This window comes from Nannobrachium achirus, assembly GCF_963921795.1.
Source record: "Nannobrachium achirus genome assembly, chromosome: 3".
Taxonomy (NCBI): domain Eukaryota; kingdom Metazoa; phylum Chordata; class Actinopteri; order Myctophiformes; family Myctophidae; genus Nannobrachium; species Nannobrachium achirus.
Genome location: NC_137812.1, coordinates 42,865,809 through 42,878,308, shown reverse-complemented (window position 1 = coordinate 42,878,308; position 12,500 = coordinate 42,865,809). Strand labels below are relative to the sequence as shown.

The 12,500-nt window shown below is 45.3% G+C and overlaps 1 protein-coding gene across 1 annotated transcript in view; it reads right to left on the bottom strand.

The window, feature by feature from the left end:
* The window catches only part of slit2 (slit homolog 2), a gene marked incomplete at both ends in the record, with an annotated part of 115,424 nt that overhangs the window by 21,254 nt on the left and 81,670 nt on the right, over window positions 1–12,500 (bottom strand). Inside the window, 10 exon segments of the mRNA XM_080722612.1 lie at window positions 442–574; window positions 1,195–1,361; window positions 1,985–2,128; window positions 2,703–2,846; window positions 3,484–3,558; window positions 5,555–5,705; window positions 10,310–10,333; window positions 10,735–10,898; window positions 11,288–11,431; window positions 11,796–11,867. Coding sequence (XP_080578738.1) covers window positions 442–574; window positions 1,195–1,361; window positions 1,985–2,128; window positions 2,703–2,846; window positions 3,484–3,558; window positions 5,555–5,705; window positions 10,310–10,333; window positions 10,735–10,898; window positions 11,288–11,431; window positions 11,796–11,867 — 1,218 coding nt within the window.

The following is a 12,500-nucleotide window of genomic DNA, read 5'->3' as shown; positions in this document are numbered from 1 at the left end:
GAGGCGCCACCTCCTATAATACGCAGGAGCCATTTGAAAAGTGGGAGTCATCCCTATTAACGCGTTCAGAACGGGCACACATTATTGCGTATTATTATTTTATGCTTTAACAATTGAAAAATAGCAGATATACAAGCTCACAGCGCCCGCGCTGCGAGCTTGTAGATCTGCTATTTTTGAAAAATCGTGAACATTTGAATTTTGACCTGATTCTATAAGTGTCTTTCGAATCCTTCTAATGTTTCTGTCAGCAATCTGGCTAGCCACCGTCAAAGAAAAGGTGTTTACACTTAACTGGAGCTCAGTTTTCACTACTTTTCAAAAATAGCAGATCTACAAGCTTGCAGCGCGGCACTCGGTGCTGCGCTGTGAGCTTGTATATCTGCTTTTTCCCATAGTTAAAGTATTCAATAATTCTAGGCCTAAATGGCTTAAACGTACAGCTCGGTGGTCTCTATGGGCAGGCCTTTAGGCAGGGTGGTGAGGCCCTTGTTGCTGCAGCGGACCACCGTGTCCAGACAGGAGCACTCTGCTGGGCACCGCAACACCGGGGAACAGCTGTTGTCATCATTACCTGGATGGAGAGGATGGAGGGGGTGTGAGAGGGAGGGAGGGAGGGAGGGAAGTGTGACAATGGCGTGTCAGCAGAGTTCTCATTTTCACGGTAAAATATCCTCAGTATTAATTTAGTAGCACTCAGTTGTTCACATTCACTCGTGGAGTTAAATTGGGTGGGTTACCGGACGGTCCCCAGGAAGGGGAAAATACGTTTCTACATTTACTCAGCAGATAGCTGCTCAGATGAGTGCACAGAGGCAGCTGTAAAGCTATATTTTCATCCACCAGCCTTATCCCTTAAAACATTTTTAAATACTTCAAATTGCTTGTAGTTAAGATATTTGAAAAAATGATTCGGAAATGTGAAAATATGGCCCATATGTGTCTTGCTCAAAGACACTTCCACACGTAGACTGGGTGAGCTAAGGGTCAAACCAGCGAGCTTCCGATTCCAAGACCGCCTCTCTATCCACTCATCTACGGCCGCCCACTGAGGATTACACTGTGTTCCTTTAGCAAACCCCGCCAGCAATGTCACTGTCAAAAACGAAACCAAACATCTGCCAGCCAGAAGGCAGATGGCACATGGCAGATGGCATCTCAAGCGTTCACATTACAAAATGCTAACATGCTAACCCTCATCACAGGCAAAGTCCTGGACAGCCACGTCCTGGATGGGGATCTCCTTCAGGAAGTAAGGACTCTGGCAGCGGGGGTTGCCCGTGACGATCCGCTTCCTCCTCAGCCAATCACCGAGCCAGGCCAGATGGCAGTTACAGTTGAATGGATTGGCCAGCAGGTTGCTAAGAGAGATAGACATTACGAGGTAGACATTACGTAACTTAACATATAATGTAACATATAATGTAACATATAATGTAAGGCAGTGGTTCTCAAAGTGGATTCCAGGGACTCTGTGGGTTCCTTTAAGGGGGTCTAAATTGACCATTACAAGTCTGTAACTCTGGCAGTGTACAAATGGGTTAGGGTTCATTTGGTTCCATTTGTACACTGTCAGAGTTAAGGGGAGACCTTGAAATGTAAAAGTTTGAGAAACACTGATGTAAGGTACCGTACATAGCGTCCCTCCCATAGGGCCCCCCAGAAGAGAAGATTTCAGTTAAAAATGTCTAAATTATACAGAAAAAATCCAACATTTTCGAGATTTCTGTGAGCTATTACATCTTCTATTTTTGAATAGCTAACGTATACAGTGAATGGATAAAGTATTTACAGTTATTGTGATTTGCTGGGGACCCCCTAGAATCCCCCCCAAGGACCCCTGTTGGGGACCCCACTTTGAGAACCACTGAATTAAACACAGAATTAAACACTGAAATGAACTCAGACGAACATGTTCATTTAATTGTGACAAGCCCAAATGGTGATCATGATTACAATGTGATGTGACAGTGTGTCCACTCACAGTGTTGACAAGGAGTGCAGGGTGTCGAAGGCTCCAGGGCTCATGGAGGTGATCTGGTTGTCATAGAGAGACAGCAGACGAACCGAGCTCAGCCCCACGAAACTGCTGTTACTCACACAGCTGATACGATTACTCCTCAGCATCCTACAGTACATACACACACACACACACACACACACACACACACACACACACACACACACACACACACACACACACACACACACACACACACACACACACACACACACACACAGGCGCACAAGCTCAGTAATGTAAATGGACCACATGAACCTTAGCTTTGCTATTCTCGTCATTTCATGATAGGCGAACATTTGAAAAATAGCTGATTTACAGTACAAGCTCACAATATGTTGCATTGTGAGCTTGTAGATCATCTATTTTCGGTGAAGAGATTTGGTGTAGAGGGTAAAAAACTAATATACTATGACCGCCTGGGGAACAAAGTATACAGAGTTTAAGAGGTTATATGTGTGTAATTAAGGCATACAGTGTTAACTGAGAAATACACAAATGTGCAAGTGTATCAGTGTAAATACTTAGGAAACCTGTGTGTTTGCGTGTGTGTGTGCTTGTATCATTGCCACAATGTTTATGTATGAATGCATATTTACATGGTGCATACATAATTGCCAGAATAATGTGATTGTGCATGTGTTGATTGTGTGTGTGTGTGTGTGCGCGTGCGGGCACTCACAGTGTGCGGAGGCCACCGAGTCCCTTGAGCATGCGGTGGTGCACGTTCTCCAGCCTGTTGGAGGTCAAAATGAGCTCGTTGACCCCTGTGGCCCCTTCAAATGTCCCCTCCTCGATGTCACTGATGCGGTTGTTACTCAGGTTTCTGTGGAGATGGGGGGGGTGGACGAAGGAATGACGGGAAGAGGGGGGGAAGTGAAAGAGAGAAAAGTGAGAACGAGAGTGAGAAGGGACACAGGGTAGAGAAGGAGGCAAGGAGAGAAAGGGGAGTGAGATTCAAAGGGGCGGGAGGGGGGGAGAAAAATACGAAGCAGGTGAGAGTGATGAAGAGAAAAAGGACCGTCTGGCATGTTTAGTCCATTTAATACGTCTCACACTCAGTGGCGTTAGTTCAGCAAAAGCTAAGGTATGGCAACATGACTGCTGTCTTGCACGCGTGCGAACACCAGTCATGTTGCCATATCTTAGCAACAGGCATGATGAATATATTTTCAGAAGTACATTTTATTGTTTCCCCCTGTAGCCAAGGTATGGCAGCTGCCATACCTTGCCATACCCAATTGACGCCTCTGCTCACACTATGTTGTACTTGACATTGCTGCCAACCATTTTCTACAGCAACTGTTGTTTGTTTGGTCTTAGAGGAAGCCACCGGATTCCAAGTATGGTGTGAAAATCCACCTAGCTGATATTTGAAACGTGCTAAATTATGTTATTGACTTGAAACAGTTTTTTGAACCACTGCTGTAGGGTTTAAGTGGTATAAGTATATCACAACTCACATCTTTCTCAGGTGAGGTAGCTTCTTGAAGATGCCTGTAGCCTCGAGCACAGTGAACTCATTGTTGTTCAGTCGCCTAGGAGAGAGACAGACACACAGACAACAGAGGTTGAGACCGAAGACTTTGATGGCAGACCGACACGTGTATTCTAGAGATACCCATAACTATCTAGAGTTAGAGTATTCCGATAAACCAGAAGTGGGGTGACTGTTTCTTTCTTTGTTTTGTTTTCCCTCTACGTTCATTCATTTGTCTGGCCTGCTGTGATGTTGATGTGATGTACGTGCTCTTTGTGTTATGATTATTTTGTATTCTTTGGGGTTTTGTTTTTGTGGGGTTTTTTGTTTGTTTGTTTTTTGCTTTTGTTGTGATGTATATATTGTTTTTGAATGTAAAAATAAAAATAAACATAATAAAAAAAAAAAAAAAGAGTATTCCGATAACTTGCATATTAAGCCTCTCCAATTGATCCAAAATGCGAAATACGATTGGTCTTCAACCAGACAAAATGTTCACATACAGTATACCCCCTTCTCTGCTCCCTCCACTGGCTCCCGGTTGCAGCCCGCACAGAATACAAAACACTGATGCTGGCCTTCAAAGCCGCCAAAGGTATGGCACCTCCATACCTTCAAAGCCTGATTGAACCCTACAACCCCACCCGTGCACTCAGATCAGCTAACACAGGGAAGCTGACAGAACCCTCGCTAAAAGACCAAGGACAACGATCCACTCGTCCTAGACTCTTCGCCCTCCTGGCACCCAAAGGGTGGAATAAACTCCCCGTTGCACTTAGAACCGCAGACTCTGGATTGAGCATCTGTCATTTCAACAAATCTAGGACAGTGGTTCTCAAAGTGGGGTCCAGGGACCATCTGGGTTCCTTGAGGGGGTTCCAAATTGACCCTTAACAGGTCTGTAACTCGAGAGTGGAGAGGCCTATAATACGCAGGAGCCATTTGAAAAGTGGGAGTCATCCCTATTAAAGCATTCAGAACGGGTACACATTATTGCTTATTATTATTTTATGCTTTGACAACTGAAAAAGAACCACTGATCTAGGAATAAATACAAATACCATTAATCAAGCGTGCAGCTACAAGTGAGTAGAATTACAATGTGAACAGTACAGTAAGAGTATAAAACATCAACTAGCAATCAACATATCGTCACTGTCATGCAGAAACTCTCCAAGTTTCAAGTTTGAATGTTTTTGGAGCTGTGTGAAGCACAGGCTCCCTATACGTGGCCGTGTGGGTCTGTCTGTGTGTCTGTCTGTGTGTGTGTCTGTATGTAGCCTGAACTTCGGCACGCTACTAGTCCCACAGTTTTGCCACCACACACTCGCGCCATATGTCAAATCGACCGGCTTACTCGGGAATCGTGGGCTAGTAACTTGCTAAGAGAAAGGTTCAATAGTTTAATTGATATTAATTTATTAGTAAATTAATTTTCCCCATTGACTTATAATGGGAATCGCAAAAACTCACATTCAATTATTTGTCTCTCGCAAACCATAGGGGCTAGAGTTTCAAGACTTGGAGAGGAGGTTCATAATGATTTCAAGGATTAAATAAAAAATAATTGTGTCATTTGGCCGCATGGTGGCGCCATAACACCCCACTTTACGTTTTGGCCTGTAACTCTTGAACCGTAGGTCGGAAAATTAAAAATATTTTTCCCTGGATTCCTTGGGTCATGACGCATCTCCCCATATAGGCCACGCCCATTTGCGCCATGATAGATTTTCCGCCATCTTGAATTTTCTCCAAAACACACTTTTTGCTCCTTTTCCTACATATTTTCTTCAAATGTCACAAAAATCGGTACACATGATCCACACACACACACACACACACACACACACACACACACACACACACACACACACACACACACACACACACACAGCTCCACTTCACACGGGTGTGATTTTTTTGTAAAGTAAAGACCTGCGTCATCATACAATACTGTCACATAAAACTAGTGAAAATAGCAGATCTACTGTACAAGCGTTTTTTATCGGTATCTGAACAAAATGAACACAAAGGTGCATAGAAGCGTGACGTACAGTTCAGCAGTGTACTGCGGGACGTGGTCTGGGATCTTGGTGAGCTTCTGGTTGGAGCAGTCCACGGTAGTGCCCTCACAGCGGCACTTCTCAGGACACGCCAGGTCGGCGAAGCAGTCCCCTCCCAGCTTACTGCGGTAGTCCTCTGTACCTGCAGTGCACAGTGTCATAATGGCACATGGTGACACACTGTACTGTCAGCTCTGTACTGTCACCGGGCGGTCTGGCTGTGACGCACACTGGGAACAACCAGGGAGAAAGGCTGCTGATACACTGGGAACATTTTCGAAGGTGTAGCAGGTGGCCAATTATCTTCATTTGAGATAGTTGGTGAATGATAGATTATTGCGTTTTAAATGGGAATATACCTATATGGGTACAGTAGGAAATGGTTTGATGATTTTTGAGTTTTGTTGGAAAGATAGTGTTGGCCATCAGCATGACTTCTAAATGTTCAATTACAATATTTACATGATGGCTATTTTGCTCTAACATCACCCCCCCCCCCCCCCCCCCCCACACCCCCCCAGTGTGACATAAGAGAAAAATGGCCATCAAGTGAATATGGTCAATTGCCCGAACGATAACTTTCAAATGACATGTTATAGATTAACGCACACACACACAGACACACACACGTTTGTTTCAGTCCTGCCAGACTGAAAAATCAACCGTTAGGATTAGACACGCACACGCACACACGCACACACGCACGCACACACACACACACACACACACACACACACACACACACACACACACAGGTACGAAGCAGGTTGCAGGGTGTCTCTTGTGTCTTGACCATGCTGCAGGGTTGTGCAGGGCCGTTCCATGGTGCTTGACAGAACCATGTTCCACTATAGGAACCTGGCAGCCACATGGTTAGATCAAGCACAAAGGAACAACCTGCTCACTGACCGCTCCTCCACCGGAACACAGGGACACAGGAGAGAGGAGAGGAGGGGACACCAGAGGAGAGGAATCTAGGGGAGAGGAGAGGAGAGGATGGCTATCTAGGGGAGAGGATCGCTATCTGAGGATAGCTATCTAGGGGAGAGGATAGGAGAGGATAGCTATCTAGGGGAGAGGATCGCTATCTGAGGATAGCTATCTAGGGGAGAGGGTCACTATCTGAGGATAGCTATCTAGGGGAGAGGATCGCTATCTGAGGATAGCCATCTAGGGGAGAGGATAGGAGAGGATAGCTATCTAGGGGAGGGGATCGCTATCTGAGGATAGCTATCTAGGGGAGAGGGTCGCTATCTGAGGATAGCTATCTAGGGGAGAGGATAGGAGAGGATAGCTATCTAGGGGAGAGGATCGCTATCTGAGGATAGCTATCTAGGGGAGAGGAGAGGAATCTATGGGAGAGGAGACCAGAGGAGAGGAGAAAACAGAGGGATAAAGATAGAGGGCTGTATTTTGATTGTCTTAAGTACCAGCTCTTATGCCTTAACTTAAAGGCCTGTCCATACTGTCTGAGGCCACCGATCTTTTGGTCAGAGAGTTCCGACTTTACGACGTGCAGCTTTACGAACTCTAATTCGTGGTAATGCTTTTCAGAAGATTCAAGTGACGCCATTTTGTAGTTGGACTGGACCTTTCCGACAAAACGTTTGGTGGTCGGAGACAGTATGGACAGGCCTTTAAGTTAAGGCATAAGAGCTGGTACTGAAGACAATCAAAATAGAGCCCTCTGAGGGTCTAAGGGGCAGAGGCAACGCATTCTCACTCCCCAAGATGGCAAACGGGTGACTTCTTGGGACATACGTGGCAAAAAGTCAAACATTTGACTGGAAGGGGGACAGAAACGGCAAATGTTGACTATAGGTATGAATTACGATTTTTTCCCTATCAGGACATAACTCGACCGGCGCGACCCACTCGCCTGTGCCTCTCGTGGCTCAAGTTTTAACAGTTTTTGTCGTTTCCCTGTCACCCTTTTATGTCTTGGGTTTGAGAACCGCACTTCCGTATGCCTGGAGTGGGGAAGTGCCCGAGACGGCACCAGATGACGTTTGAACATTTGGTCACATTTGTCCCAAGAAGTCACGATATGCACTTGAGGGGAGTGAGAGCGTGTTGGCGAAAGGGTAAAAGGATCACACTGGAAGTGAAAGTGAACAAGTGAAAGCATGAAGCCAGGAAGAGATCGGAGGGACAGACCCACATGGAGAGTTAATTCCCAGGCACTAACATGACAAACAGAGAGATATTACAGACAGTAACATGATAGATAGAGGAACAAGGTAACAAGGCTGGAAATAGCAGAGGAGGGGAGAGTATACAGCAGCTCAGAAAGGCAAGAGACACACTGAGATCTCCAAGAAACAGACATAGACGTGAACACAAAACACAGGTTTACACACACGCGCGCGCGCGCACACACACACTCTCTCATTATGCATATACCGTGCATACATCAATATAGAGTACAAAATCCTTTGTGCTAAGTTAACTACGAGATCATAATGTGTATTTTCTTTTTACAGTCTCAGCATTAAATGAACACAGAGGATTAATACATAACATAATTGACACATGACATATCTCCTGGAGGTTGTCACTGTTGGTGCTCATACACGGTCAAGAGGGAACCAGGGAGGGGGTCATACAAGGTCACTGTGTTAGAGGTCAAAGGGGAAGGTCGGGTCAGGTCAGGTGCCAGCTCAAGGATCAACACGGAGGAGAAGGGAGACGTAATTGACGCGAGAGAGGAGAGTGTGAAAGTGTGTACAGGTGTGTTACTTACAGCCCACATGGTGTACTCCTGAGTGTGTGAGAGAGGCAGTAGGAAAAAGAAGAAGGGGTTTCACTCTTTTTATTGGAAAGAAAACGCTACTTTTTGTGTATAATCCCAAGGCAGTGAATTCATTTGGAGTGGGAGCGAAGGGGGTGAGAAAACTGTGCTGGCAAAACACAACAAGGCATTTGGTGGGTGCTTTCAAGCAACACACACAGCCCGGCGCTTCATTAGGTGCAGGAAGCCAAATGATAAAGTCCATGCCTTCTTTAGTTTGAACAACCATATCGTCGTTGTCGGGTGGAAACCTCGTACCTGTATCGCCAAATTTCAAATTTGTACGTTCTTTCGCAAAGTAAAGCCCTACTTCATCATACAAGGCCGTCGCACAAAAGTAGTGAAAACAGCAGGTCTGCTGTTTTCACTAGTTTAAATCATTTTTAAAATGATAAATGCAAAAACGAACGGTTTTGGACATACAAGGTTTTCACCCGACAGCGACAATATTTAACCACTTAAGCCCTATATCCTTTTTTTGCCATATTTGAAAATCTTTATTGCGATGACCAAAATAGGGGTCAGTGTGGTTAACAGAACTGTTAACATTTACATATTAACATTTACAATTTGCATAGTACTGCACTTTGTTTCTTGCAGGAATTGAGTCAAACCTGGCTCAGAACATTGAGAAAAGAAACGCAGTCGGTCAGAATCAAAAGCAGCACTGCGGCAGGTTGGAATCAGAGCATTTTTTTTGTGCAATTTGTTAAACATTTGTTTAATCAAAAGATACGATCTCAGAGGGCACACCATGAAATAGGGAACCTCGTGCAATGATTTCTAGAACTAGTGATCCCGGGTGAGATAGCGAGGTTAGCACATGAAATAGATCATTTATTCAGCTATTCAACCGCAAATGTTCTTAAATTATTCAGCTTTGCCCTGTATGTGGTGGTAGCTGGAGCTTTGAAACCACTGTCCTCCCAGGAGCTTCAGCATTAATGACCCCACACACACACACACACACACACACACACACACACGCTCACGCACACGCACACGCACACGCACACACACACACACACACACACAAAGGGACAGTCTTTCTCATCTCTCTCTCTTCTTCATCTCAACCCACACAAATTGTCTGTCCCCCTCTCTCGATGTCACACACACACACACACACACACACACAAACACGCACGTGCACGCACGTGCACACACACGCACACACAAACACGCACGCACACACACACACACAAACACGCACAAACGCACACACACACACACACACACTGTGGGCAAACTCCCCAGCGTGCTGCTCCACTAATGACCGCCTTTAGCCCTGCTACTGATCTCATATGCACGTCTCATTTGCATATTCCCCTGCATTCCGCCCAGCATGGCAAGCTCCGTGAACTTTTGATGTTCGGCAGCATCTGAGGCAGACACAGATGCTCGCGGACTAACGCTGCTACATTAGCCACCATTAGATCTGCTGGGAAGCACGGAACACCAAGACCCACTGCAGCTAGCCTTAGAAACAGTTGCTGTGATCCCAGTGCAAATGCACACATATACTCTACATTCTACATCATAGGCTGTATATTATAACATACATGGACAGTGTTTAATTCAACTTAAATTAACTGTTATGGGTTGATTTGGGTAAATCTTTACACTCGCTGGGTTAAATGAACGCTGATGTTTTTACTGTGTGTACAAGCAAAATGACATGGACCTTTCTGTCCAATGGTTTTGCTTATTTTGTTTCTTCCAAACCAAGGCAGGGACAGAGGTGTCATCTCCAACCCGACAGTGCCTAGTTAGATTTGAAGTGTTACGGTGCACAGGACACGTCAAACCACACAACACAAAAGAAAAGAAAATGTACAAAGTATTGGGATTTCAAACGGTGTCAGGCCAAGCATAGTGTGTGAGTGTGTACAGATAGCATCAGCTGTGAGTAACTACAACGTGTCTCACACTCACACATGCTCTGTATACAATACCTGGGATGAAATACTGTTCTCTAGCTAATGGAGTGAGAGGGAGGAAGGAAGAGAGAGATGAGTGAAAAACAAGGTGCAGCAAAGTTAGCCATAGTTAAGTGTGTGTGTGTGTGTGTGTGTGTGTGTGTGTGTGTGTGTGTGTGTGTGTGTGTGTGTGTGTGTGTGTGTGTGTGTGTGTGTGTGTGTGTGTGTGTGTGTCATAGGACTTTCACATAACGAGTAACCGAGTAAGCATGTCTGGGGTCTCACAGCACATGGTTGGTTCTACAGACTCCAACTTTTGCACACGGATAGCTACAGCTGTACATTAGGAAAACGAGATAACGTAAAAAAAGGTTGAGCGTATTCCATGGCTCTGTGTGTGATGGTGTGAGTGTGTGTTTGGCACGTACGGATGCATGTGTTGGATATGTGCGTGAGTGTACCTGAGCAACGGAACTTCTTGCTCTTGATCTGCCCGATGCGTTTGTTAGCCAGTCGCCGTGGGCTGGTACAGCGGGCACCGCTGGTCTCAATGGGGTTGTCTTGCAGGTAGTCTGCCAGCCACTTGAGATGGCAGTCACAGATGAATGGGTTCTGGGCCAGGTGACTAAGGTGACACAAACACACATGGATATAATCGACATACTGTATGTGTTTGGTTTGGTTTCCCCATGTGGGACACCCGCATTTGAATTCATGTGGTTGCATTGGGGGCTCGTCCGGGATTTGTCTTGTCCTTGTTGGGTTCAAAGCATTGTCTGGTTGCCTGAAGGCCTAGAAGCCTAGCATCTCCAATGGTTTCCAGTTGGTTAAAAAGACAATTGCGCAATTGCACATTGGGGAAGAACCACACATACGTGTTAAGTGAACAGACATGGAAAACCCTACGTAACATCTACACAGTAGACATTTGCAACGATTCTTATGTATGTCATGTGTTGTCCTCAAGTCTGGACACTATTTTGGTGCACTGTTGAGTGTATATTGAGGACATACAGTGTCTGGATGGCTCTGAGTGAGGAGAAGGTTCCTTTAGCGATGGTTTGAAGCTTGTTGTCGTACAGGGAGAGCAGGTTGAGGTTGTGGAGGTCCTGAAAGGCATCCACACGGAGACAAGCTATCTTATTAGCATTCAGTAACCTGGGAGAGAGAGAGAGAGAGAGAGAGAGAGAGAGAGAGAGAGAGAGAGAGAGAGAGAGAGAGAACGAGTTATATGGAGCTTACCTAAAACATATGTTTTAAATTAGCAGGGAACATTGGTTACCTGTAAGTGTAAAGACAGTAAGTGAGCTCTTTTATGCAGCTCACCTTCAGTTTAATTGTGTGTGTGTGTGTGTGTGTGTGTGTGTGTGTGTGTGTGTGTGTGTGTGTGTGTGTGTGTGTGCGTGCGTGCGTGCGTGCGTGCGTGCGTGCGTGCGTGCGTGCGTGCGTGCGTGCGTGTGCGCGCACGCGTGTGCGTGCGCACGTGCGTGCGTGAAACTACTGTATGCGCTTGTTTACTCACAGCAGCTGTAAGGCAAACAGACCCTCAAACAGCCCTTTGGATATTTCAGTAATCTTGTTCCCATACAGCACCCTGTGGACAGCAGGAAACAAACACAGGTATTCAGTTAGAAATGCACTCAAACTGTATATATTATCTGTATATCGTCACTGTCGGGCAGAAACCTTGTATCTCCAAGTTTCAAATTTGTGAGTTATTTCGTAAAGTAAAGCCCTGCTTCATCACACAAGGCTGTTACAAGAAAGTAGTGAAAACAGCCGATCTACAAGCACACAACGCCTCGCGGTGCGAGGCGTTGTGGGCTTGTAGATCGGCTGTTTTCACAAGTTTAAATCGCTTTTAAGACAATAACTCCAAAACAAACGGTTTTGGACGTACAAGGTTTCCACCCAACAACAACGGTATATTATATAAAGTCAAAGTAACATTTGGAACAAGACATTAATGATTGTTTATTAGACAGTATCGTATGGATGTAAAATTACACTACAAAATGAGACATGTTAGTAACATGTAACCATGTTATTAACAGGTACTGTAACCACGCTATAACGGCTGTTATCTCCACACCACCACTTGCACAAGAGAACGCACGTCACCCCAGGCCCGTCCTTGGCTGCGCGTCGGGTCGTATATCAAAATGGAATTAACCAAAACTGGCCACGAGTAGAGCAGAAAATCAAATAAACAGTTTACACTTAATTG